At 49.7% G+C, this 27,607-nt stretch overlaps 1 protein-coding gene across 1 annotated transcript in view; it reads left to right on the forward strand.

The window, feature by feature from the left end:
• IQCA1L (IQ motif containing with AAA domain 1 like) overlaps positions 1-27,607 on the forward strand; it is a 139,723-nt gene that overhangs the window by 79,583 nt on the left and 32,533 nt on the right. Inside the window, exons 2-3 of the mRNA XM_050942847.1 lie at positions 16,896-17,015; positions 18,540-18,728. Of these exons, the coding sequence (XP_050798804.1) occupies positions 16,902-17,015; positions 18,540-18,728 (303 nt within the window). The 5' untranslated portion in view covers positions 16,896-16,901. The remainder of the gene's footprint in view (positions 1-16,895; positions 17,016-18,539; positions 18,729-27,607) is intronic.

The following is a 27,607-nucleotide window of genomic DNA, read 5'->3' on the forward strand; positions in this document are numbered from 1 at the left end:
AGAATGTGAAGAGAAGTTTGATTCCTAGGACTGTGATACAGTATTAGCAGTTTGGATAATATGCAAGAGGAAATGGAATTTCTCACTGAGGAGAAATGTTATAATTGGTATGTGTGACAGCTCAGGTATGAGCTGTGTGTGTGATCTCTCCCTGGATGCTCTTTGCACATGACAGGCAATCTGCCAGAATGGAAATCCCAGGGTGACCTCCCTTTAGACTAGGTCACCCCCTGTTTCCACCATCCTGTTGTGGTTACAGAATGAGCAATGTCTGACCTCTGCAATCTCTTGAGTGTGCTCCTTAGGTGACTGGTTCTGCTCCCTCTCTGTCTCGGGGGGGAGGGCGGGGAGGGGTGCCTACAGTTCTACCTCTCAGACTGGATCCTGGTGTCACAGACCCCTTCTTTCCAACCATGTTGTCATGACCGGCCCTGCTGCAGTTCGTATATGCAAGACAGTCCTCTCGGTGCCTCTGACTTGCTGCTGTTAAAGTGACTGACTCAGCAGCTTCTTCCAGACAGATGCATTGTCCATTCACCCAAAGATGCACAGCAAGCAGAGGAATGGGTAAACCACACGAGGTCCGTGAGATCCAGGACATAGTGTTGGAGCGGTCTGGAGAGTGACTCCAGCACCTGAAATCCAGGATGGAATGATGCTCTGGCACATCACCTGACACATAGGGTCACAGCACCGCTCAAATTTGGCCTATCTGTCCCTCCGTCATGAGGATGGAAGGGGGGCTGAGCCAAATATGAGTGAAGTTGCAACACTTCTCAGGTTTGGCCCAGCTGCTTCTGTCTGGCATTTGGGCGGGGGGAAAGGGGTCCAATTTTGAGTGAGTGGTGTTGCAACCAGGCTTATTAGATTCCAGTGCCACTTGGGTTTGGCTCTCCATGATGGATGAGCAGCTACCTGGGCTACACCTGAGTGGTGCTGCACTCCTGTGTGCCAGGTCAGGACACCTCTTTTCTCTTCAATGTTGCCCACAGTGTGCGGGTACAGGTGGGCGATGGGAGTGAGCGGAGCCACTGGTCAGCCAGAATCAGGAGGAGCCGCTCTGGCTTGGGAGCAGAGCACTCCTCCATGGGGCTGGGCAGTGAGTGCCTAGCAGTGTGGTGGGCTGGGGGTGAGTTGTAGGGGCTATGGGGTGAGTGGGGAATGTTAGGGGACTGCAGGGTGAGGGGTGGGGCTGCTATAGAGTGAATTGGTGTTTTGTGGTGCTGGAGTTGGGAGCTGTGGACGGGTGAAGTGTTGTGGGCTGGGGTGTGCAGCAGGGCTGATGAGATGGGGATGGTGGAGGGTTGCTGAGGTATGTGTGGGGCATTTGGGGGTCTGTGTGGATGGGCTGGGGTATATGTGAGATGGGGGTACTTTGCAGAGCAGTCCCTATTCAGCACGGGAGCAGAGCAGGAGTTTGTTCTCAGAGCCAATGGGGCCTGGCGTTCTGTGTTGCTAGATGCACTGTTTGGGAGGGACAAAGTCTCTATCAAACAAAGCAGCTTAAGAGCAGAGGGACTCAAAGCTACTTGTTGTAAATTGTAGTTGCTGCTGTATGCTTGTCTCAAAGTTATCTAGACTGCAAAGGTGGCATCTCTCCTTGCCAGGTGTCAAGTGGATCTTTCATCATGTTACAATATTTTTGCTTCTTTTGGGAAAGCTTAGAAAACTGATTCCTTAATTTTCTGTGATAAACTTGACAGTAAATCAAATGAGAAGTCCATCACTAAATAATGATTTATGGAAAGGTTGATATTATCCATGCCATCTTTCCATCTTGGCTGTGCCTTGCTGCTTTGTTTTAAAGCTCAGCACACAGTTTGATACCACATTAGTAATAAATACCCACAGTGTAAGTCCTCGGACTGCTGTTGTGAAGATTCAGTAAGATAAAATTTTCTGATAAAATGTTAGCTTTTGAATGTATGTGTTATAGTGTTAGCACACACAAGTCTCCAAAATCTGTTTTACACATGACAGAATTACCAGCATGAGTCCCATCACTTCTGCAGGCCTTCTGCACTATAAAATTTGTCACTGACGGGTCTCACCTACAGCTCAGCACCTTTCTCAGGTGAGCCCAGCTGCCTCAGCCACATCCCTAAAGGTCCTGCCTTACTTATACAGCCTTCTGACCGCTCAGCCTATATCTCCTCCTGCAGTTTCTCTCTGAGCTGCTGGGCCCTGCTCACCCCTAAGGCAAGGTTCTTTTCACTTTAGGCTCTAGCCTTGGAAAAATAGGCCTGTTACCTACCTTCCTTATCCCCTAGCCAGGATATTTTCCAGTAACCTGTTCACCCATTTTTCCCTTAAGGACTCTTGGCATTATCACTGGAGATACATTATCTCTGTCATAGTTTCATTTCCAGCTTGTTCTCCTTTACAGCCTCCTTTTATGCAACTCTATGCAGTCACCCAGGATAATATCAGGTCAGTAGACTGAATTACATATAATCGCATAAACAATACAGAGTTCTCTGTTCTCCATAGCATTACTGAAACCTGGTTGGACATGTCACATGACTGGAATCTTAAAATGAGCAGCACAGGCTGCAGGGATGTGCTGGCTGCTGCTTCCCGCAGCTCCCATTGGCTGGGAACAGCAAGCCATGGCCACTAGAAGCTGCAGGAGGCCATGCCTGCAGACGGCCCATGTAGACAAAGTTTCATGGCCCTCCAGCCAATTACCCTGAGGGTTGCGTGCCGAAGTTTGCCAACCACTGTTATAGACCAAATTGAAATAGAGAACAGGATGTGGCTAAGCGCCTTTCTGTAATGTGTGAAAAGAGTGTGGGGTACTTTTAATTTGGTGGAGGTCGCATGGCCAGTAGTAAAACATAGTAGAGTTTCTAAAAGTTATAGATTATTTTCTAACAAGTTATAGCCAACATGAAGTAACTCTGTCCATTATGCTGGATAGAAATTAATCATTGAACTGGAAGCTCTTGGTTGCCTAGGGACCAGTGATTGTTGACCTGATTGCATTTATTATAGGTGAACAGAGGACAGTCCTTACCAGTAATGTGTATATACTTGGTGTTTCAAGAGTGAATTTTCCATAGGAAAATTGAGTGAAATTGATTGCAAGAGAAATTAAACCGGAAAATGTGACAGAAAATTGGGAGCTCTTTAAGGAGAGTTTTAATTGACCAAGAAGCTATGATTGCACAATCAGGAAAGAGGACAACTTTGACTAAAAGCCCATCCTCTTTCAGTGGGGAAGTGAAGGCAGCAATTAGAGATAAGAAAGCAATATTAAAAAAAATGGAGAATATGTCTAACAATCAATATAAATTAGAAGTTGAAGTGTAAAAAATTGATAAGGGAAGCTAAAGACATTGGGGGGAAAAATCTGAGAGTGGCAGGTCTAAGAACAATAAGGACTTCTAAAAGTACATTATGAACACAGTGTTCAATAAATATTCTATATTTGGAAAGAAGCAGGATGATGTATTCCTATCACATGAGGATCATGAAATATTTTCCAGTCCCTTAGTAACCAAGGAGAGTGTTAGACCGGATCTACTAAGGATAAATATTTTTAAATCAGGCCTACATAACCTGATTGTAAGTGCATTAAACACTGGCTAACTGATAAGTCTCAAAATGTAATTTTAAATGTGGAATTGTCATCAAGCAGGTATATTTTCAGTGGGTCCTACAGGGATCAGTTTTGGCCCTATGCTATTTAATATTTTGATCAATTACCTAGATGAAAACAAAATCATCACTGATGAGATGACACCCAAATTGGGGGAATGGTAAATGAGGAAGATGACAGATCACTGACAGAGCAATCTAAATCGCTCTGTAAACTGGATGCCAACCAACAATGCAGTTTTTAATACTGCTAAATGTATACATTTAGGAACAAAGAATGTAGGCCATACTTTCAGGATGAGGGGCTATCCTGGAGGTAGTGACCAGGGGTGGCTCCAGGCCCCAGCACACCAAGCACATGCTTGGGGGAGCGCTCTGCTGGTCGCCAGGAGGGCGGCAGGCATGGTGACTTCGGCGGCATGCCTGTGGAGGGTTCGCTGGTCCCGCAGCTCTGGTGGACCTCCCGCAGGTGTGCCTGCGGAGGGTCTGCTGGTCCCACGGCTTCAGTGGAGCTGCGGGACCAGCAGACCCTCCGCAGGGACACCTGCGGGAGGTCCACTGGAGCCACGGGACTGGCGAGTGGCAGAGTGCCCCCCGCGGCATGCTGCCGTGCTTGTGCAGCTCTAGACATTTCACCACTCCCTGGTGGTGACTCTAAAAGATTTTTGGGGGAATGGTGGATAATCAGTTGAACATGAGTTATTTTATAGACTCTAGAACTGGAAGGGACCTCGAGAGGTCATCGAGTCCAGTCCCGTGCCCTCATGGCAGGACCAAATACTGTCTAGACCATCCCTAATAGACATTTATCTAACCTTCTCTTAAATATCTCCAGAGATGGAGATTCCACAACTTCCCTAGGCAATCTATTCCAGTGTTTAACTACCCTGACAGTTAGGAACTTTTTCCTAATGTCCAAACCTAAATCTCCCTTGCTGCAGTTTAAGCCCATTGCTTCTTGTTCTATCATTGGAGGCTAAGGTGAACAAGCTTTCTCCCTCCTCCTGATGACACCCTTTTAGATACCTGAAAACTGCTATTATGTCCCCTCTCAGTCTTCTCTTTTCCAAACTAAATAAACCCAATTGTTTCAGCCTTCCTTCATAGGTCATGTTCTCAAGACCTTTAATCATTCTTGCTGCTCTTCTCTGGACCCTCTCCAATTTCTCCATCTTTCTTGAAATGCGGTGCCCAGAACTGGACACAATACTCCAGTTGAGGCCTAACCAGCGCAGAGTAAAGCAGATGAATGACTTCTCGTGTCTTGTTTACAACACAGCTGTTAATGCATCCCAGGATCACGTTTGCTTTTTTTGCAACAGTATCTCACTGTTGACTCATATTAAGCTTGTGGTCCACTATGACCCCTAGATCTTTCTGCCTTACTCCTTCCTAGACAGTCTCTTCCCATTCTGTATGTGTGAAACTGATTGTTCCTTCCTAAGTGGAGCACTTTGCATTTATCTTTATTGAACTTCATCCTGTTTACCTCAGACCATTTCTCCAATTTGTCCAGATCATTTTGAATGTTGACCCTGTCCTGCAAAGCAGTTGCAATCCCTCCCAGTTTGGTATCATCCGCAAACTTAATAAACGTACTTTCTATGCCAACACCTAAATCGTTGATGAAGATATTGAACAGAGCCGGTCCCAAAACAGACCGCTGTGGAACCCCACTTGTTATACCTTTCCAGCAGGATTGGGAGCCATTAATAACTACTCTCTGAGTACGGTTATCCAGCCAGTTATGCACCCACCTTATAGTAGCCCCATCTAAATTGTACTTTCCTAGTTGATCTATAAAAATATCATGCGAGACCATATCAAATGCCTTACTAAAGTCTAGGTATATCACATCCACCGCTTCTCCCTTATCCACAAGGCTCGTTATCCTATCAAAGAATGCTATCAGATTAGTTTGACATGATTTGTTCTTTACAAATCCATGCTGGCTATTCCTTACCACCTTCCAAGTGTTTGCAGATGATTTCTTTAATTACTTGCTCCATTATCTTCCCTGGCACAGAAGTTAAACTAACTGGTCTGTAGTTTCCTGGGTTATTTCCCTTTTTATAGATGTGCACTATATTTGCCCTTTTCCAGTCTTCTGGAATCTCCCTCATCTCCCATGATTTCCCAAAGATAATAGCTAGAGGCTCAGATACCTCCTCTATTAACTCCTTGAGTATTCTAGGATGTATTTCATCAGGCCCTGGTGACTTGCAGGCATCTAACTTTTCTAAGTGATTTTTTACTTGCTCTTTTTTTATTTTCTCTTCTAAACCTACCCTCTTCCCGTAAGCATTCACTATATTAGACATTCCTTCAGACTTCTCAGTGAAGACCAAAACAAAGAAGTCATTAAGCATCTCTGCCATTTCCAAGTCTCCTGTTACTGTTTCCCCCTCTTCACTGAGCAGTGGGCCTACCCTGTCCTTGGTCTTCCTCTTGCTTCTAATGTATTGATAAAAAGTCGTCTTGTTTCCTTTATTCCCATAGCTAGTTTGAGCTCATTTTGTGCCTTTGCCTTTCTAATCTTGCCTCTGCATTCCTGTGTTGTTTGCCTATATTCATCCTTTGTAATCTGACCTACTTTCCATTTTTTATATGACGCCTTTTTATTTTGTAGGTCACGCAAGATCTCGTGGTTAAGCCAAGGTGGTCTTTTGCCACATTTTCTATCTTTCCTAACCATCGGAATAGCTTGCTTTTGGGCCCTTAATAGTGTCCCTTTGAAAAACTGCCAACTCTCCTCAGTTGTTTTTTCCCCTCAGTCTTGATTCCCATGGGACCTTACCTATCAGCTCTCTGAGCTTACCAAAATCCGCCTTCCTGAAATCCATTGTCTCTATTTTGCTGTACTCCCTTCTACCCTTCCTTAGAATTGCAAACTCTATGATTTCATGATCACTTTCACCCAAGCTTCCTTCTACTTTCAAATTCTCAACGAGTTCCTCCCTATTTGTTAAAATCAAGTCTAGAACAGCTTCCCCCCCAGTAGCTTTTTCAACTTTCTGAAATAAAAAGTTATCTGCAATGCAGTCCAGGAACTTATTGGATAGTCTGTGCCCTGCGGTGTTATTTTCCCAACATATATCTGGATAGTTGAAGTCCCCCATCACCACCAAATCTTCGGCTTTGGATGATTTTGTTTTTTGAAAAAAGCCTCTTCCACCTGATTAGGTGGCCTGTAGTAGACTCCCAGCATGACATCACCCGTGTTTTTTACCCCTTTTAGCCTAACCCAGAGACTCTCAACACTTCCATCTCCTATGTCCATCTCCACCTCAGTCCAAGTGTGTACATTTTTAATATACCTTTTTCCCCTGTCTATCCTCCCTGAGCAAACTATACCATCCACACCAACATTCCAGTCGTGTGTATTATCCCACCAAGTTTCAGTAATGCCAACAATGTCATAGTTGTATTTATTTATTAGCACTTCCAGTTCTTCCTGCTTATTACCCATACTTCTCACATTTGTATATATGCATCTAAGATACTGGTTTGATCTTGCCTCCCAGCTTTGCCCTGACCCTCCTTTCTCTCTGCCATTATAGCCCGTGCTCCCTCCTGTTTCCAACCCATCTCCCAGGTCTTGTTCCCCACTTACCTGTGGGGTTTGCTCACCTGTCCCCATCAAACCTAGTTTAAAGCCCTCCTTACTAGGTTAGCCAGTCTGTGCGCAAATAAGGCGTTTTCTGCTCCTCGAAAGGTGAATGCCATCTCTGCCTAGCAGTCCTTCCTCAAATAGCATCCCGTGGTCGAGGAAGCCAAAGCCCTCCTGGCGACATCATCTTCGCAGCCGGGCATTCACCTCCACGATGCATCTTTCTCTGTCCGGGCCCCTACCTTCGACAGGAAGAATCGAAGAGAATACCACCTGCGCTCCAAACTCCTTAACCCGTACTCCCAGAGCCCTGTAGTCACTCTTGATCTGCTCAGTGTCACACCTCACAGTATCATTTGTGCCCACATGGATGAGTAGCATGGGGTAGTAGTCAGAAGGCCGGATAATCCTCGACAATGCCTCTGTAACATCTTGGATACGGGTCCCTGGCAGGCAGCATACCTCCCGGGATGAACGGTCAGGGCGACAGATGTGTGTCTCCATCCCCCTCAGCAAAGAGTCTCCAACCACCACTACCCTACGCTTCTTATTATCAGTGGTGGAAGCAGACCTCCCAGCCTTAGGGGTACGAGGCTTCCCCTCCTTAACTGTTGGGGGTGATTCCTTCTCTCCTGTATCAAGAAGAGAATAACAGTTATCTATTACCACAGCAGGAGGGTTCGCAGCAGGGGTGGAGCACTGCCTGCTGCCAGAAGTAACCAGCTGCCAGTGTCCACCCTGAGCCATCTCCTCCTCCACTGGTGTGTCAGTAGTCCTGAGAACTGAGACAGCTACATCAGCTGTCTCCACATGGATACTGTCCAGGAATTGCTCATGGATACGGATGTTCCTCAGCCTAGCCACCTCCTCCTGTAGCTCTCCCACCTGCTGCCTGAGAGATTCCACCAGTAGGCACCTTTCACATTAGATGCCACCCTCAGCCTGGATATCAGTAAGTGGAAATTGCAAGTTACAGTCTTTGCAAACCCACACCAGAACCTGGGTAAAAGCATCCATGCTTTGGTGCTCTGTCTGGCTACAGGCGCAGGTGGAGGAGACAGAAGCAGTGCTGCCACAGGTGTTGCGGGTCCTCCTAACCATCGTAAGCCTCCCTCTGTCAAACTCTCTCAAATTCCCATCTGCAGCTCCCTGTCCGCTCTGCTCTGCTTTGAACAGAAAAGTTTTGGATGTGGCTTGGTTTATAGGTTCAGGGGACCAATGGGTCACAGATGAGACCGACAAGGGACCCCCACTCCCTTGCAAAACTCCGTTAGCAGCTCCTGGTTGCTAAGCTCCCTGGTTGCTTGTGCGCAGCTTTATAAAGCCCTGGCCTGAGTGAATGCCCCGCCCACTGGTTAAGGCTCAGCCAATTACCAGAGGCCTCTAGCTTTCAAACCTTCCTTGGTAGCTCAGCCTCCAACTGCCAGCTACAGCACATGGTCCTTCAAACAAACCACCACAACAACCAATTTTACCTGTGTCTTGGTCACTAGTGTGACCCCTGCTGGAATACTGTGTTCCATTCTGGTGTCCCCAATCCAAGAAGGATGTTGACTAAATTGGAAAGGGTTCGGAGAAGAGCCACATGAATGCTTAAAGGATGCCTTAGACTCAGCTGCTCAATCAGTGTCTCTATTTCTCTTAACAAAGAGAATCCTAGAACCATAGGGTTAGAAGAGACCACAAGGGTCATCTAGTCTAATCCTCTGCCAGGATGGAGGATTTGTCTGACCCATCCAAGACAGCTATTCAGCCTCTTTTGGAAAACCTCCAGTGAAGGAGCTTCTACAACCTCCCTAGGCATCTGTTTCATTGTCCTACTGTTCTTGCAGTTAGGAAGTGGTTTTTTTTTTTTTCTGAGATTTCATTTAACTCTGCTGTGCTGTAGTTTGAACCCATTCTCTCTTCTCTCTTGCCACAGTGGCAGGACAACAACTTTTCTCCATCTTTTTTTATAGCAGCCTTTCAAATTCTTGAAGACTGCTGTCATGTTCCCTCTTGATCTCCTCTTTTTTCCAAACTAAACATACCCAGTTCCTTCAGTCTTTGCTCACAGGGCTGCATTCCATCCCTTTGATCATCCTTGTTACTCAGCTCTACATCCTTTCTATGTATTGTTGACCAAAATTGGACACAGTACTCCAGCTGAGGCCTAACCAGCGCTAAGTCGAGCAAAACTATCACCTTCCATGACTTGCATGCTCTGTGTCTGTTAATGTAACCTAAAACTGCATTTGCTTTTTTCGCAACAGCATCGCAGTGTCGACTCATGTTGAGGTGGTGATCCACGGTGCTGCTGACAAGCCAGTTATCATCCCTCATTCTGTTTTTGTGCATTTTGTTTTTTCTTCCCTAGGTGTAGCACCTAACATTTGTCTGTTAATGTCACTTTTTGTTTATAGCCTAGTTCTCCAATTATCAAGAGTCCTTTCCTTTTGATTTTTTAGCTCTATTCTCCAGAGTGTTTGCACCCCTCCCTAGCTTTGTCATCTGCAGATTTGGTCAGTATGCGCTCTATTCCTACATGCAGGTAATTAATAAACATGTTAAATAACACTGGAGCCAGAACAGATCCTTCCAACACAGAAGGTTAAGAGATGACTTGATTGCAATCTCAAAGTATCTACATGGCAAATAAATACTTAATGGGCTCTTCCATGTAGTAAACAAAAATCTAACATGATCCAGGGGTTGGAAGTTGAAGTGAGACTTCAGACTGGAAATAAGTCCTAGTTTAACAGTGAAAGTAATTAATTAACCCTTGAAACAATTTGCCAAGAGTTGTGGTGGATTCTCCATCATTGACCATTTTAAAATCGACACTGGATATTTTTCAGAAAAGATCTTCTCTAGGAATTATTTTGTGGAAGTTCTAGGGCCTATGTTATATAAGAGGTCAGATTAGATTCTTCACAATAGTCCCTTCTGACCTTGAAATGTATAAATTTTGCACCCAACTGTCCAAAAAGAGCTGGCTGAGGAGATCTGGTCCCTGCTGGTGTTACATTTTAGTAAATGTTGGGATATCGTGATGTCATCTTTTCAGGCTGAACCAGATTTCCCTTTGCAGATGGCTCACCTGTAATACCATAGCCCTTACTTGAGTCTCCTTCTCCCTCCGTCTCACTCAGGATAGCATTGCAATAAGACCAGGAGCTCTTGAACTGGGTGGGTGTGACTCCCCCCACCCCCATGGGGGTGCAAGATGGAGGTGGGTGGGAGGTGTCAGCTCTGTGGGGCAGACAGCCATTAGCCCCCCCTTAAATTAACCCATTTTTCATTTATAAGGGGCATCACAGTAAGAGGCTTGCTGTGTGAAAGGGGTCACCAATGAACAAGACTAAACAGACCATGAGCTGTTAAAGAGCACCCCTTTGTGAAGGGTTTCATGTATTAACAGACAAACATTTTGTACATATCCTGCAGTGGTTCATCCCAGCTGATTGACTGAGGTTGTTTTTTAAGCTGTCTCCCACCTGAGTCTAGTGCATACTTCTACCCAGGAGTTCTCTTGGTTCTGCTTTCTGCCCTTGGTGTTAGGCCTCTTGCCTTTATCAGAGTAAGATCCTTCTCTGCAGCCAGGGAGGACTATCTGCTGTGACTCTTCTCCTGGGACAGTGGCTGATCCTCACCGAAGCAGACTTCTGGCCCCTGACTGGGAGACCCTGGACTGCAATAGGTCCTTTTGGATACCTGCAGACTGCAGCCTCTCTAGGGGTCTCCCCTCTCTAAGAGCATCTTTTACATGGTCCCCATTTTGTGGGGGTTGCTGGAGAGCTCATCCTCTAGGCCAGTGGATTCAGCAAGGGCAAGTCATGTCTGACTAAACTAATTGCCTTCTATGATGAGATAACTGACTCTGTGGAGGAGGGGAAAGCAGTGGATGTGTTGTTTCTTGACTTTAGCAAAGCTTTTAATATGGTCTTCCACAGTATTCTTGTCACAAGTTAAAGAACTATGGGCTGGATGAATGGACTATAAAGTGGACAGAAAGCTGGCTAGATCATCGGGCTCAATGGGTAGTGATCAATGGCTCCATGTCTAGTTAGCAGCCGGTATCAAGCAGAGTGCCTCAAGGGTTGGTCCTGAGGCTGGTTTTGTTCAATATCTTCATTAATGATCTGGAGGATGGCGTGGATTGCACTCTCAGCAAGTTTGCAGATGACGCTAAACTGGGAGGAGTGGTAGATACGCTGGAGGGTAGGGATAGGATACAGAGGGACCTAGACAAATTAGAGGATTGGGCCAAAAGAAACCTGATGAGGTTCAACAAGGACAAGTGCAGAGTCCTGCACTTAGGACGGAAGAATCCCATGCACTGCTACAGACTAGGGACCGAGTGCAGAAAAGGACCTAGGGGTTATGGTGGATGAGAAGCTGGATATGAGTCATAGTGTGCCATTGTTGCTAAGAAAGCTAACAGCATTTTGGGCTGTATAAGTAGGGGCATTGCCAGCAGATCTAGGGACATGATCATTCCCCTCTATTTGGCATTGGTGAGGCCTCATATGGAGAACTGTGTCCAGTTTTGGGCCCTACACTACAAGAAGGATGTGGAAAAATTAGAAACAGTCCAGTGGAGGGCAACAAAAATGATTAGGGGGCTGGAGCACATGACTATGAAGAGAGGCTGAGGAAACTGGGATTGTTTAGTCTGCAGAAGAGGAGGAGGAGAAGGTGGGGATTTGAAGCTGCTTTCAACTACCTGAAAGGAGGTTCCAAAGAGGATGAATCTAGACTGTTCTCAGAGGTGGCAGATGACAGAACAAGGAGCAATGGTCTCAAGTTGCAGGGGGAGGTTTAGGTTGGATATTAGGAAAAACTTTTTCACCAGGAGGGTGGTGAAGCACTGGAATGGGTTACCAAGGGAGGTGGTGGAATCTCCTTCCTTAGAGGTTTTTAAGGCCCAGCTTGACAAAGCCCTGTCTGGGACGATGTAGTTGGGGATTGGTCCTGCTTTGAGCAGGGGCTGGACTGGATACCTCCTCAGGTCCCTTCCAATCCTGCTATTCTATGAGTGGTTCTCAACCATTCCAGACTGCTGTACCCCCTCTCAGGAGTCTGGTTTATCTTATGTACCCCCAGTTTCACCTCACTTAAACTACGTGTTTACAAAATGAGACACAAATGTCACAGCACACTACTGCTGACAAGTTGCTTACTTTCTTATTTTTACCATATAAATATAAAATAGAGTAGAATATAAATATTGTACTTGCAGTTCAGTGGGATACTTGAGCTGTTTTCATGTGTGAGCCTTGTCTGAAGCCTGAGCCCAGAGGGCAGAGCTGGAACGTGTAACTTAGCTTTGTGGTGCCCCCTATGCCATGGGTCCCTAGGCAGTTGTCCTGCTTATCACCTCCTTAATGCCAGCCCTGCACTTGCGACCCCCTAACCCCATCCTGTAACCTCCCGCCCCTTATGGCTGCAACCCTCATGTTGAGAAACCCTGATCTAGGTGAGTTGAGTACCCCTAGGGATATGTGTACCCCTGCATGAGAACCACTGCTCTAGGCTCCCTACACAGCCCTTTCTTGTGAGCTCCTCTCCACAGGAGCTTCCCTGTCTCCCTTGGGAGGTCCCCTCTCTGAGCTTAGGTAACCTTTATGGGTGCTCTCTTACAAGGCAACCGCTTGCCCCACAGTGGGGCCTTCCTAAGGTGGTCACAGACTGGCTGGCCCCTCATGCCCTATGAAGGGCGGCTGCCCCATGACCCAAGGACATTCCACAGGGCTGGAGCAGAGCTCCCATTGGCCCTTTTCAAAGAGCGCAAGTAGGCAGGTACTTATCAGCCCCAGGCAAAATAATGGAAAAGCTGATTTAAAAAAAAATGAAAGTAGAGGAAAATAATGCCAGTTGTCAGACACTCACAGGCCCTCTGCTCAGTACGGTCCCTGGGAGGACCCCTCCCTTCGGTGCAACAGCCCTTCTCAGGGGTCCACTCGCTCTCGGGTGTTAAGTGCTGGGCTCCACCACCTCCTGGAACTGCACCTTTCTGAGCCTGTGGCTCAGGAGTCCACTTCCTCTGGGCCTAGGGTTGCCAACTTTGTTTGGACATATTCCTGGAGATTGAATCACATGACAATCTTTAATTAAAGATTAATCTTTAATTCCTGGAGACTCCAGGCCAATCCTGTAGGGTTGGCAATCCTATCTGGATCCCGGGCACTCGACACTCAGAGGGAGCAATGCCATCCTGATCTCTAGCCTGCAGTGACTCTCTGCCAGTGTAACACAAAAGGGTTTATTAGTTGTTGGGAATACAGCATGGAACAGACCTTGTTAGCACAGAAATCAGGAACCTTCAGCAAAGACCATCGGTGGGAGGGCTGTGTCCAGAGCCCTGGGCTCTGCCTCCCATCTCCTGGTCTTGGACTGAGACTAGTTTCCAGCAGCCCAGCCTCTGACCCCCTATAGCCCCTCCTCCTGTCCTTTGTCCCTTTCCCAGGCAAAAAGGTCATGTGAACTCTCTTCCCAACACCTTGCAGAAGAGGGGGCCATGGACTGCAAGGGTGTCAGCTTTGTCCGTGCAGATGATACTCACACCTGCCTTCTAGGTCTCTGCAAGCTCACACACCCTTATCCTACCACCTAGATACTTACGCAATACATAGGGGAAACTGAGGCAGGCACAGTATTCAGAGAAAGTAAGAACATTCCCACTTAGTCACATCAGTCAACATGTTTTTATGGAAAACAGGTCAGCTCACCAGATCTGGTTTCATTTTCTGAGGAGATTACCAGTTTGGCTGATAACGATATCTGCCTAGAAGTAATACATTTGACTTGTAAGGTGCTAGTATGACATGACAGTAAAGCAGTATTAACTGGATTAAGAGCTGGCTAACCGACAGATCTCAAAAAGTAGTTATCAGGGGCAGCATTGAGTGGGGCTGTTTCTAGTGGGGTTCTGGAGGGAGTAAGATTCCACTGATCACTGTTAATAACATTTATGCTGAAACCAAGCTTGGCAGGGAGCAATAGCGATAGGATAGGAAAGTCACACACAGCAGTCTAGAGTGCTTGGTAAGCTGCAACGTTCCCTCTAATTTTCCCTACACATATGACACATCACCTCCATATGGGTGCACATAACAAAATTCATGTTCCAGGGTGGTGCTGAGGGATTTAGGGGGGCTCAGGGCTGGGGCAGAGGGTTGCAGTGCAGGGGGTGAGGGTTCCGCCTGGGGGTGTGGGTGCCAACTTTTTTCTGTGCCTGTGGGTGCTCGTGCCCCCATCCCGACTCCACCCCTGCCCCAAAGTCCCTGCCCTAACTCTGCCCGACCCTGCCCCTATTGGACCCCTCCCCAAATCCCTGCCCCAGCCCCGCCTCCTCCCCCAAGCGCGCCACGTTCCCCCTACTCCCCCCTCCCTCAAGCTTGCCTCACGAAACAGCTGTTTTGTGGCACAAGTGCTGGGAAGCAGGGGGGAGAAGCAGGACACGGCGGCGTGCTCAGGGGAGGAGGTGGAGGTGAGCTGGGGTGGGGAGACAGGGCGGGGAGCTGCTAGTGGGTGTAGAGCACCCACCAATTTTTCCCTGTGGGTGCTCCAGCCCTGGAGCATCCATAGAGTCAGTGCCTGTGGGCTGGGGCCGGGGATGAGGGGCTTGGGGCTGAGGCAGAGTGTCAGGGTGTGGGGGGATGAGGGCTCTGGGTGTGGGCTCTGGGGTGGGGCTGGGGATGAGCAGTTTGGGGTACAGATGGGTGTTCTGGGGCTGTGGTGGGGAGAGAGGACTCCCCCCAGCTCTCTCTCCCTGCAACAGTACCTGGGCTGATGAGGGGTAGAGGTGCCTCTTCCCACCGTGGCAGCTCTGGGGCTGAGGCTGCAGAATAGATGCCTCTCCATCCGCAGCAGATCCAGGGCTGGGATGGGGCCAGGGGCCTCTTCCCCCCGTCCACAGCAGGTCCGGGGCTGGGTTGGGGCTGGGGGCTGGGTGCCTCTCCCCCTGTCCACAGCAAGTCTGGGGCTGGGTTGGGGGCTAGGGGAGAGGCGCCTCTCCCCACCGTGGCAGGTCCAGGACTCGGGGAGAGGCATCTCTCCTTGCTGCAGTCCTGAGCACCTGCACGGTGCTTGATAGGCTGCTGCATGCCTGCGCAGCTTAGAGTTAACTTAGAAGTTGGGCCCATTCAAACAAAATCAATTTTAATATAGTCAAATGCAAAGTTATTATTCAAGGAATGCAAGTTGTCACAGAGCCACAGTTAAGTGCTTTGGAACGGTCCCAGGGAAGACCCCTTCAGGGAGCCAGACCCCCTTAGGATCACACTCTTTCACTAGGGCAATCCACTTGGCTTCACTGCCTCCTGGGACTGAACCTCGGAGCCTTCAGCACCCCTACATCACACCGTGAGCTCCCTTCAGTGAATCCACCTGAGATGGGCACCTGAGGGAGATTTGTACCCCCAAAGGGAGCTATGCACTGCCACCTTCTTAGTCTGCAGGAACTCTCAGCAGTGGTGTAAAAGCAGGAGGGTTTATTAGATATCTGGAAGACAGTGTAGAAAATCCTTAGTTAACCTAGAGAACAGGAAGTTATAGCACAGTCCATCTGGGTCAGTCCTAGAGCTCTCTGACCCCTTGTTAGTCTCAGTCCAGGAGCATCTTCCTCCTTCCAGCAGCCTGCACCTAACAACCTTTCCTGGCCTTCCTTTGTCCTTGTTCCTGGCAAACATTGTCACCTGGCCTTCTTAGCCCTTTGTTCTCCAGCTGGTGACACCCTGCTGGCTTCCTAAGGAAGGTGGGCCATCTATGGTGCTTGCTAGGTGCCAAATGTCTGGGCAATTGGAGTGGCCATAATCTTTTCGGACTCTCCATGGGCTATCTCAGCCATTAGTGATGATCTTCAAAAAGTCAAGGAAGATGGGAGGGATTCCAGAGGATTGGAAAAGGGAAAATCTAGTGCCAATCTCTAAAAGGGAAAATAAAGACAACCTGGGGAATTACAGACCAGTCAGCTTAACTTCTGTGCCCGGAAAGATAATGGAGCAAATAATTAAGCAATCAATTTGCAGATATGGGGTTCCCTCTCTTGCTTCCCAGGTTTGGGGGGCAGGTCCAGGGGCACCTTTGGGTGCAGGAGGGGGAGGAGTGGGGTACAGCCTGTTCCTGTTGCTCCCAGGAGGAGAGGAGAGAGCAGAGTTCACTGAGCTGTTGGGCTCTTTGCTCCCCTGTGCTGCACAAGACCAGCGAGGGGAGGGGAGAGCAGGGCTGAGTGGTGTGAAGAGGCTGGAGCTTCTTGCATCAGGGCAACCCCATTACTCATCATAACGCTGCGCCGGTGGCAATAGGGGGGTTGGGAAAGCAGCGTCAGGAGCAGTGGCATAACCAGGCTGGGACACTTGGGTGGGGCCCGACTTGCGGTGGGTGGGCAATGACAAGGAATGGGGGGGTAGGAGGAATTGGGGCTGCTTCCCCCACACCCTCTCCGGACGGCCTTGGGGGCGATGGACATGCTGGTCAGGGGCCCCCTGCGGGTGGAGCAGGGCAAGTGCTGGGGCCGCAGCAGAGCTGGGGCTGTGGGGGTGGGTCTGGATGCTAAGTGGGTGGGCCGTGGCCTACCCATGGCAACACCCCTGGTCAGGAGAGGGAGCTCCTAGTGCGGGGCTGGGTGCAAAGGCTGGGGTGGAGGGGCCCTGAGGCCGGGGCTGATGGCACTAATGGGGAGGCTCCTGTGCTCTCTCCCCAGGCTGACATGGAGGTGCCCATCCCCAGGTACTTTGTGAACCAGAGAGCCAAGGCCCTGAAGGAGCGTCAGCAGGTGCTGTCTGAGATCCTGGCCCGGGTGGAGCCTAGCATGCCCAGTGGGGTGAGTGCCTGCCCTGCGGCTGCCTATAAAAGGGATAATAGTCCACTGGCTGCCCCTTTCTCTGACGAGGGGACTCCCACCTGAAGTACAGGGCTGCACGAGGGGCTGGGGTGCAGGGCTGTGCTAGGCCCCAGAGGATGGGCAGGGGGTGGGGGTGGCACTGTAGTGGGTGGGGTGGGGAGAGTTCAGGAGAGTGTGCAGAACACTAACAGGTAAGAGGGGTGGGGTCTGTACCAGGATGGGTATGGGTCGGGAGAGAGGGATGGGGCTGTATCACAGCCTGGGGGATGCAAGGCAGGAGGAGGGAAGGGGCCGTACCAGGGCCTGTGAGGGGTGCAAGTCAGAAGGAGGAATGAGGATGTTCTAGGACCTGTGGAGGGAGATGCAGGAGTTGGGGCAGGGCTGTATCGGAGCCCATGGGAGAGAGCAGGGCAGAAAGGAGGGGTGGGTCTGTATCAGGCCTGCGGGGGGGGGGGGGAGGGGAGTGGGAGCTTTGTGAGGCTGGGTGTGGTCCCAGGGGGGAGCAGGGCAGGAAGTGGGGGCTCTGCCAGGGCCCTTTAGGGATATGGAGCTGTACCAGGGACCATGGCCTCCTGTCACCGGTGGTTCCCATGTATGAGGTGTCTGGGTCTGGCCCTGGATCGTTTTGACAGAGAATTGTGGGCAAGTCTGGGAAGACTGCAGCAGGCCCCCTTTGGCTGTTCTCCCTGGTGCCCCTGGCTGGGGCTGGCTATGGGGCGTGCGGGCTCTGTTCTCCCTGGCACCCTGGCTGGGCTGGCCATGGGGTGTGCAGATTCTGTTCTCCCTGGTGCCCCTGGCTGGGGCAGGCTATGAGGCGTGCAGGCTCTGTTCTCCCTGGCACTCTGGCTGGGGCTGGCCATGGGGCATGCGGGCTCTATTCTCCCTGGCACCCTGGCTGGGGCTGGCCATGGGGCGTGCAGGCTCTGTTCTCCCTGGTGCCCCTGGCTGGGCTGGCCATGGGGCATGCGGCCTCTGTTCTCTCTGGCACCCTGGCTGGGGCTGGCTATGGGGCACGCGGGCTCTGTTCTCTCTGGTACCCTGGCTGGGGCTGGCCATGGGGCGTGCGGGCTCTGTTCTCCCTGGCACTCTGGCTGGGGCTGGCCATGGGGCATGCGGGCTCTATTCTCCCTGGCACCCTGGCTGGGGCTGGCCATGGAGCATGTGGCCTCTGTTCTCTCTGGCATCCTGGCTGGGGCTGGCTATGGGGCGCGCAGGCTCTGTTCTCTCTGGTACCCTGGCTGGGGCTGGCCATGGGGCGTGCGGGCTCTGTTCTCCCTGGCACTCTGGCTGGGGCTGGCCATGGGGCATGTGGGCTCTGTTCTCCTGGCACCTTGGCTGGGGCTGGCCATGAGGCATGAGGGTTCTGTTCTCCCTGGTGCCCTGTGGCTGGGGCTGGCTATGGGGCGTGCAGGCTTTGTTTTTCCTTGTGCCATGAGGCTGGGGTTCACATGGGATGGATCGGGGCACAGATTCCCTAGCCCTCTTTGTGTCCTGCTCCCGCAGCCGTCCCGGCCTGCCATGCTGCGTGATGAGGCTGTGCAGCTGGTGCAGACGGCAGAGCGGATGCGCCAGGGCCGCCTTCGTTCCAAGTTCATGTGGGAGATCCGGCGGGATGAGGAGCGAGAGAGGCGGGCCCGGGAGAGTGGGGCCAAGGAGCTTGACCGTGAGCAGGCTGCTATCTGCATCCAGAAGGTAACGGGGACATGTCCAGCCCAGAGTGTAGGGTTGCCAGGGGTCCATTTTTTGACTGGAACACCTGGTTGTAAAGGGACGCTGGCAGTTCCAGTCGACACTGCCGACCGGGCCGTTAAAGTCCGGTCGGCAGTGCAGCAGTGCAGGTTCCCTGCCTGCCCTAGCTCCATGTGGCTCCCAGAAGCGGCTGCTAGGTCCTTGTGTCCCCTAGGCGCATTGACAGCCAGGGAGGCTCCATATGCTGTCCAAGTGCAAGCTCCACAGCTCCCATTGACCGGGAGCCGCGACCAGTGGGAGCTGCAGGGGAGGTGCCTGCTGGCAAGAGGGCAGTGCACAGAGACTCCCTGGCCACAAATGCGCCTAGGGGCTGCAGGGACCTGGCAGCCGCTTCCTGGGAGCTGTGGTAAGTGCCGGCGGGACCTTGCACCCCAACCCCCTGCCCCAGCCCAGAGTCCCCTTCCACACCTAAACTCCCTCCCGGAGCCCACACCCTGCACCCCTCCACACCCCAATCCTCTGTCCCAGCCTGGAGACCCTTCCTGCACCCCAAACCCCTCATTCCTGGTCCCACCCCAAAGCCAACCCACTCAGTCGGAGCCCTCACCTCCCTCCACCCCCCTGTCCCGCCTGGAGCCCTCTCCTGCACCCTGAACCCCTCATTTCTGGTCCCACCTGGAACCCACACCACCAACCCAGAGCCCATACCCCCTGGCACTTCATCCCCCTGCCCTAGCATGGAGCCCTCTCCCACACGCCAACCCCCTCATCCCCAGCTCCACCCCAGAGCCTGCATCCCCAGCCAGAGCCCTCACTCCCCTGCACCTTAACCCTCTGCCTCAGCCCCGTGAAAGTGAGTGAGCGTTGGGGAGAGGGAGGGGGAATGGAGAGAGCATGGGCTGCCTCAGAGAAGGGGTATGGCCTCAGGACAGGGGGCGGGGGCAGAGGTGTTCAGTTATGTGTGATTAGAAAGTTGGCAACCCTACCAGAGCGTGGGGGAGGAGGGAACAGGATACCCAGCAGACAGGTGGCTGCTGGGTGCCTGGGGTGCCAGAGGTCAGATCTGAGCAGTGCTCCCTACTGCCTTGTGATTCCCATTTCTCCCTTCTGGGCTCCTGCCACACTCCCTGCTTTCAGTCCCAGGGCTGAGACTCCCCAGGGGATCTCTCGTGGCTGCAGTTCTGCCTCTGCCCTGGAGGTGGCACTCTTGGACTGCCTGAGAACAGGCCATGGCGCGTTGCCAGTCCTAGTCAGCGCACTATTGCCTGCTGCCCAACGTGGAGCAGCCTTCTTGGTCCCATGCGTGGTTGGGGCCCCACCCTCCATGCCCTGGCTCCCAGCAGTCACAGCTTGGCCCCTGGGCCTTGTCGGTTGCCTCTCCTTGGGCTGCTTGCAGGCAGCCTGAGGGCTGGATCCAATCAGGGTGCAGCTGCCCCCAGCAGCGCAGCCCATGGATGTGTCCCTCTCCGGCATGCAGCCCTGTGCTGAGCTGGGCAGGGTAGTCATGCTGCACAGCATTCTAGGCCAGTGGTGCCCTGGCCAGGCCGCTGGGCGTGGGGTTCACACTGCAATGTGGGGGGCGAGGGAGCCTTGGTGCCCTGGGAGCAGCAGTGCTGGGGGCTCTGTGTTTGGGTCCCCAGTCCCTGCCTCATGCCCATTGTTCCAGGGGTCAGGAGGCACAAGCAGCCAGTTCTGGCTGTGTGGGGAGCTTGCCACAGTGAACACAGGGCTGAGAGTGGGGAGAGGCGTCATGTCAGAGGCTCTACTCCTTCCCCCTCACTGCCCAGAGGTGTGGCTCCCCCCACATCTGCCTACCACCCTGTGCTTGCTGGGCAAAGCTGGAGTTACAGGCCAGCTGCCCCGAGTCACCAAGCAGCCAATTCCTCCCAGATAGTCCGAATCAAGTCTAAAACGGCTGTTTGCCTGGTTTCTTCCTCCACTTTCTGAAACAAAATGTTGTCCTCCATGTGTTCCAGGAACTTACTGGAAATTCTGCATTTCGCTGTATTACTTTTCCAACAGATAGTTTAAGTTCCTCATTACTACCAGGTCTTTGGTTTGGGATATTTCTGTTATTTGTTCTAGAAATGTCTCATCTACCTCCTTGCACAGATTTGCTCTTCTACAGTAGACCCCTACCATGACATCGCCCCTGTCCCTCCCTTCCCCTTTTATCTTCACTCAGCAACTTCCAACTCGTCTGCCTCTCGCCTCCTTCTGGACCTCAGAACAAGTGTATATATTCTTGATATACAATGCAACACCACTTCCCTTTTTTTCCCTGCTTGCCATTTCTGAACAAGCAATGCCCCTCTATACCAGTATTCCAGTCATGAGATTTATCCCACCAAGTCTCTGTCATGCCAATTAAGTCACAGTTTAGCTTGTGTACTAATATTTCCAGTTCTTCCTGCTTATTCCCCATCCTCCTTGCATTTGCATATAAACATCTAAAATATTGAGCTGCCTCCCTCACTGATTTCCCTTTTGTTCTCCTATGAGCCTATTGTAATTTTCCGTGATCCCCACCAACATCTACCCTCCGTTAAGGTTGCCTTTTTCTATGTTTACCTATGGGCTTTTGCCACCTGCCCCCTTTGAAACTAGTTTAAAGCCCTCCTCACTAGGTTGACAAAGAAATGCTTGGAAAAAGACAGAGATACAGAGGCAACTCATGGACGTGATCCTGAGCTAGACTGTCCTGCAAAACATGCTCCCACTAGGCCAGCAGGCCCTGCAGGCCCATAATTTGGGATCCAGTCATGTTCTTGAGCCCCTGGATAATGCTGGCTACTGAGACCAGCAGCAACTCCTAACCTCTGTATCTCTGCAACACAGTTCCCAGCGACTCCCTCTCACCTCTCAGATCCAACTTCTGGGCACTAAGAACACTTGCAACTGAGAGTCCAGCTGTACTGAGCCTTGCAACACCTGACCTCCTGTCCAACACAGGCCAGAGAACTACCCAGAAATAACTCCTAGAGCAGATCATTCAGAAAAACATCCAATCTTGATTTTAAAATGTATCCGTGATGGAGGATCCACTATGACCCTTGGTAAATTGTCCCAATGGTTAATTATCCTCACTGTAAAACGTACACCTTATTTTCAGTCTGAATTTGTCTGACTTCAATGTTCAGCCAAACTTCTGTACTGGCGACCTCTTTCACATAGCAAGCCTTTGAGTGTGACCCCCTCCATTATAAATTAAAAACACTTTTAAATATATTTAACACCATTATAGATGCTGAAGACAAAGCAGAGTTTGAGGTGGAGGCTGACAGCTCACAGTCCCCCCCTGTAATAACCTCATGACCCCCGAGGGGTCCTGACCCCAGTTTGAGAACCCCTGTGTTAGACTTTTCTCTGCTAGGTTGAACGACCCATTACTAAATATTTGTTCCCCATGTAGATACTTACAAACTGTAGTCAAGTCACCGCTTAGCCGTCTCTTTGTTAAACTCCATAGACTGAGCTCGGTGAGGCTGTCCCCAGAGCTGCTAGTGGAATGCACAGTGTGTTATCAGCATACGATGAGATTATATCATCTGTTTTTTCTCCAGATACAGAATAGAACATGGGCGGTCGGTGGACACCCCCTTCAGGGAGGCTATCCTCCTCAGCCCTGCCCCTTCTGCACAAGACCCGATTCCCCGTGGCTGGAGCCCTGAGCCCTCCCCACCCCACTTCCCGTGGCAGAGAACTCCGGCCAGAGAATGGGAAAGGTGGCACGCCTCCCTCAGCCACCCAGTGGAAGAACTCTGAGCTTTTTATATGTGCCATGCAGGTTCCGGGGCTACTCAACTTCCTGGGTTCATCAGTAATCTCTGTCAAGTCCAGGTTGATACTGAGAAACCTGGGAAGCTGAATAGCACATACCACCTCCTCAGCTGTCCTGGAACCTGCCTGGCGCATAATAATAAGTAAAAACCACAATCTGGGTCTGTAATGGGGCGGGACTCACTCCTGCAGCACCTCCTGCTGGTGTCTTGGGAATTAGCTCCTTTCCAGCCTTGCAGCGCCCTCTGCATGCTGGTATCCCGATGCCGCTTGGCCCCTGCGTCCCTCCCTGGACTCCAGTGCCCCGTTATCTGGGGTGCTACCCCTTGGCCATACACCCTTCAGTCTCAGGGTCTCCCCAACCAGGGGAACCCCCAACCCTCTATTCCCACCTTGCCTCAGTTGTGGGCTGTGACGGTGCTGCCCGTGGGAGTTAGCTGAGGTCACTCAATCAGGGTGAACTGCAAACAAAATGGGGCAGACAAACACCAAACGCTGGTGCTTATTCCAATACTTAGATTTATAACCTAGATCTTACCCACAATACACACTACAGCCAATTCTTATTAACTAAGCTAAAATTTATTAAAAAAGAAAAGAGAGTGTGTTGGTTAAAAGATCAATATACAGACAGACTTGAATTCAATTCTTGAGGTTCAGATGCACAGCAGAGGTGAGCTTGTAGTTGCCAAAAGTCCTTTTAGAAATAGTCCATAGGTTATAATCCAATTTCCATATTCAGGGTGGCTCCAGTCAATGACTGGGGATCTCAGTCCTTGTGGCTTAAGGTTTCCCCCTCTTGAAACCCAAAGCAGATCTGAGATGAAGAAGGATCGTGTCCCAGGTTCTTATACATTTCCAGCAGCCTTTCGGCCTGAGAAAACAATAGGCTTAACTCCTTCTCCCAAACATCCTGGCAATTAGCACAGAGTAATTTATCCATTAAACAGTTCAGATACAGGTTACCACAACCTTCAAAAAGACACATAGACAATAATACTATTTCACTCGAGTATCATCATAAATGCTAATATTCCTTTTTTGATCTTTGAATTAAAACTATAGCAATAGACAAGACTTGTTTGCTGACATCCCAAGCCCTGAGCAAACACCTCTCCTTCTACCTCCAACAATGCAGACTTGCATTTCAAAGCTCTATTCATTTACATATCTTGCTAACCAGTTCTTAAGGTTCACCCATGGGTCAGGTCAGTTGGTGAGGTGAGTTAATTAACTCTTTCTGGCCCTGTCACCTTTCAGTGAGATATTATATTATACTCATAACATCACATGGGCTACTGCCAGTCACCATCTAGCCCCCACTCACTGGGGCAGACTGCAGTGTAAAAGCCACTCATCATAGGCGAGGGGGATTTGGACCTTCTGCCTCTGCCTACCCATGGGCTGCCTCCTGCAACCTCATACCTAATTGGCCTTCCACTAGGCCGCAGCCTGGGAGGTTTCCAGGCCAGAGCTCCCCAGCTCTCCTGGCCTTCCCCCAGGCCTGCTCCACTCCAGGTACCTCCTCTCAGCTCCCTACAGCCAGGTCCCTCCCTCTCAAAGCTAGAGAGTCTGTCTCTGGCTTCTGGCCCCAGCCCTCTTATAAGGGCTAGCTGGGCCCTTATTAAGCCAGCCTCCACCTGATTGGGGCATGGCCCCCAGCTGAGGCTCCTTTCCACAATCAGCCCCGTTTTTCCCTCCCTGCCACAGCCCTCTCCCCGGACTGTTTTAAGCCTTTTAAGGTAGGAGCGGGTGACCACCCTGCTTACAGAGTCCCATGGCAGCAGTTGTGCCAATGAAGGCTTAGCTTTCTCTGGCCTATTAGACCCATTGTCTATGGAAGAGAAATATTTATTGAATACTTCTGCCTTCTCCACATTATTATCGATAGCTTTACCATTTCCATCTAGTAATAGACCAATACCATTGTCAGGGTTCTCCATGTTTCCTAATATATTTTGAAAATTCCCTCTTGCTGTCCTTAACTCTTCTAGCCATAGAGTTCTCTTTGTGTCCCTTTGCTTCTGTCATAAACAGATAGCTAAGGGTTAATGTCTCTTTCACCTGAAGCACCTGACCAGAGGACCAATCAGGAAACCGGATTTTTTCAACTCTGGGTGGAGGGAAGTTTGTGTCTGAGTCTTTTGTCTGTCTGCCTGCTTTCTCTGAGCTTTGGAGAAGTAGTTTCTACTTTCTAGTCTTCTGTTTCTAAGTGTAAGGACAAAGAGATCAGATAGTAAGTTATATGGTTTCTTTTCTTTGGTATTTGCATGAATATAAGTGCTGGAGTGCTTTGATTTGTATTCTTTTTGAATAAGGCTGTTTATTCAATATTCTTTTAAGCAATCGACCCTGTATTTTATCACCTTAATACAGAGAGACCATTTGTATGTATTTTTCCTTTCTTTTTTATATAAAGCTTTCTTTTAAGACCTGTTGAAGTTTTCTTTACTGGGAAATTTCAGGGAAATTGAGTCTGTACTCAGCAGGGAATTGGTGGGAGGAAGAAATCGGGGAGATCTGTGTGTTGGATTTGCTAGCCTGATTTTGCATTCCCTCTGGGGGAATAGGAAAATACTTTTTGTTTCCAGGACTGGGAACAGAGAGGGGGAGTCACTCTGTGTAGTTTCACAGAGCTTGTGTCTGTGTATCTCTCCAGGAGCACCTGGAGGAGGGAAGGGAAAAAGGAGTATTTCCCTTTGTTGTGAGACTCAAGGGATTTGGGTCTTGGGGTCCCCAGGGAAGGTTTTTCAGGGGGACCAGAGTGCCCCAAAACACTCTAATTTTTGGGTGGTGGCAGCAGGTACCAGGTCCAAGCTGGTAACTAAGCTTGGAGGTTTTCATGCTAACCCCCATATTTTGGATGCTAAGGTCCAAATCTGGGACTAAGGTTATGACAGCTTCCCTTATCAATTTTCTACAATTCCTAACTTCTTATTTATGTTCATTACTATCAACTTCCCCTCTCTTCCATTTGTTAGATTTTATTTTTTTTACAGCTGCCTTCACTTCCTTTCTAAATCAGGTAGTTGTTTTTTTTAACTAGCCTGGCCTTCTTCCTCAATTGTGGGATTGTGACTTTTTGAGCATCTAGTAATGTGTTGTTACATGACTCCCAAATTATAATTCACATGTTTCTGATTTAATTCTTCCTCACAGCTGATTTAGAATTATAGAAGATTAGGGTTAGAAGGGACCTCAGGAGGTCATCTAGTCCAACCCCCTGCTCAAAGCAGGACCAATCCCCAACTAAATCATCCCAGACAGGGCTTTGTCAAGCCTGGCCTTAAAAACCTCTAAGGAAGGAGATTCCACTACCTCCTTAGCGAACCCATTCCAGTGCTTCACCACCCTCCTAGTGAAATAGTGTTTCCTAATATCCAACCTAGACCTCCCCACCTGCAACTTGAGACCATTGCTCCTTGTTCTGTCATCTGCCACCATTGAGAACAGCCGAGCTCCATCCTCTTTGGAACCTCCCCCCCCACCTTCAGATAGATGAAGGCTGCTATCAAATCGCCCCTCACTCTTTTCTTCTGCAGACTAAACAATCCCAGTTCCCTCAGCTTCTCCTTGTAAGTCATGTGCCCCAGCCCCTTAATCATTTTTGTTGCCCTCTGCTGGACTCTCTCCAATTTGCCCGCATCCTTTCTGTAGTGGGGCGGGGGCCCAAAACTGGATGCAGTACTCCAGATGTGGCATCACCAGTGCCAAATAGAGGGGAATAATCACTTCCCTTGATTTGTTGGCAATGCTCCTACTAATACAGCTCAATATGCCATTAGCCTTCTTGGCAACAAGGGCACACTGCTGACTCATATCCGGCTTCTCATCCACTGTACTCCCCAGGTCCTTTTCTGCAGAACTGCCTCTTAGCCAGACGGTCCCCAGCCTGAAGCAGAATTGTGCAACTGGCCCTGTTAAAGCACCAACTATATAGGTTACTGATCTGGACTTCATTCTGCTGGCACATTACAAATGTGATGAAATTATGATCACTTGTAATTATGTTTTCATTAATTTTTAGTTCTGTGATCAGTTCCTCTTTATCTGTTAGGACAAAGGTTAATAAAGAAATCCCTCATGTTGACTGCAACACTTTTTGCTTTAGGAAATTGTCATCTACAATGTTAGAAATTCCAAGGACACTTTAGTACTGCCAGCATGAGACCCCCAGTGTACTTCCCCCAAATTGAAGTCTCCCATGATCATGCAGTTTTCCCCCGCTGCGTATTATAGATACCTGTGTAAGGAACCATTCTTCATGTTTCCTAGTGTGATTTTGTGAGCTGATCCCCATCCTGTGCTTTATTTTAGGACATTGATCCATAAGCTCTTTCTTTTCGTTTGTTGTCATTGATTTGGAAACAGAGAATGCTGTTTTTGACATAGAGTTCATCCCTCCTGCCCTTTTGCCCACTCGATCCTTCCTAAATAGGTTATAACCATTGATTTTTAACATTCCAATTGCACAGATCATCCCACCAGGTTTCAGCAATACCAAGTAGATCAAACTTACGCTCATAGATGAGCAATTTCAATTCCTCTTGTTTGTTACCCAGGCTCCTAACATTGGTGTAGAGGCAATTCAGTAATTTCCTCTCTTTGTGTCCTTTGGCTCCTTGATTAGTTTTGTTCTCAACATCTTGATTTTGTGCCGTGTGCTCAGATCATCCCTCTTTTTACCCTCCCTTTTTGCTATTAATTTAACCCGCTCCTGACTACTCTAGTGAGCCTGTCTCCAAGGAGGTTGGACCCCTTCTACTGAGATGGAGGCCAGCTGAACAATATAGTCCCCTCTTCCCGTGGGAGGTGAACCAATGTTCCACAAAACCAAAATCCTCCACCCTACACCACTTACTTAACCTGTGGTTTACTTATGGAATCTTCTGCCTCTGCCTTCCTTCACTTGTGGGATAGGAAGGATTTCATAGAAGATCACTTGGACATTTTTCTTCAGCACTCTTCCGAATCCTCTGAACCCATTTTCTATCTACGAGATATCCTGCAATGAAGCGTTGTTAGTGCTGATATGAACCATCACCAATGGATTCTTGCCTGTTGACTTCAGAAGCCTGTCCAATCTTAGAGTAACATCTCAT

The sequence above is a fragment of the Gopherus flavomarginatus genome, chromosome 2 (assembly GCF_025201925.1).
Source record: "Gopherus flavomarginatus isolate rGopFla2 chromosome 2, rGopFla2.mat.asm, whole genome shotgun sequence".
NCBI classification, from domain to species: Eukaryota; Metazoa; Chordata; order Testudines; family Testudinidae; genus Gopherus; species Gopherus flavomarginatus.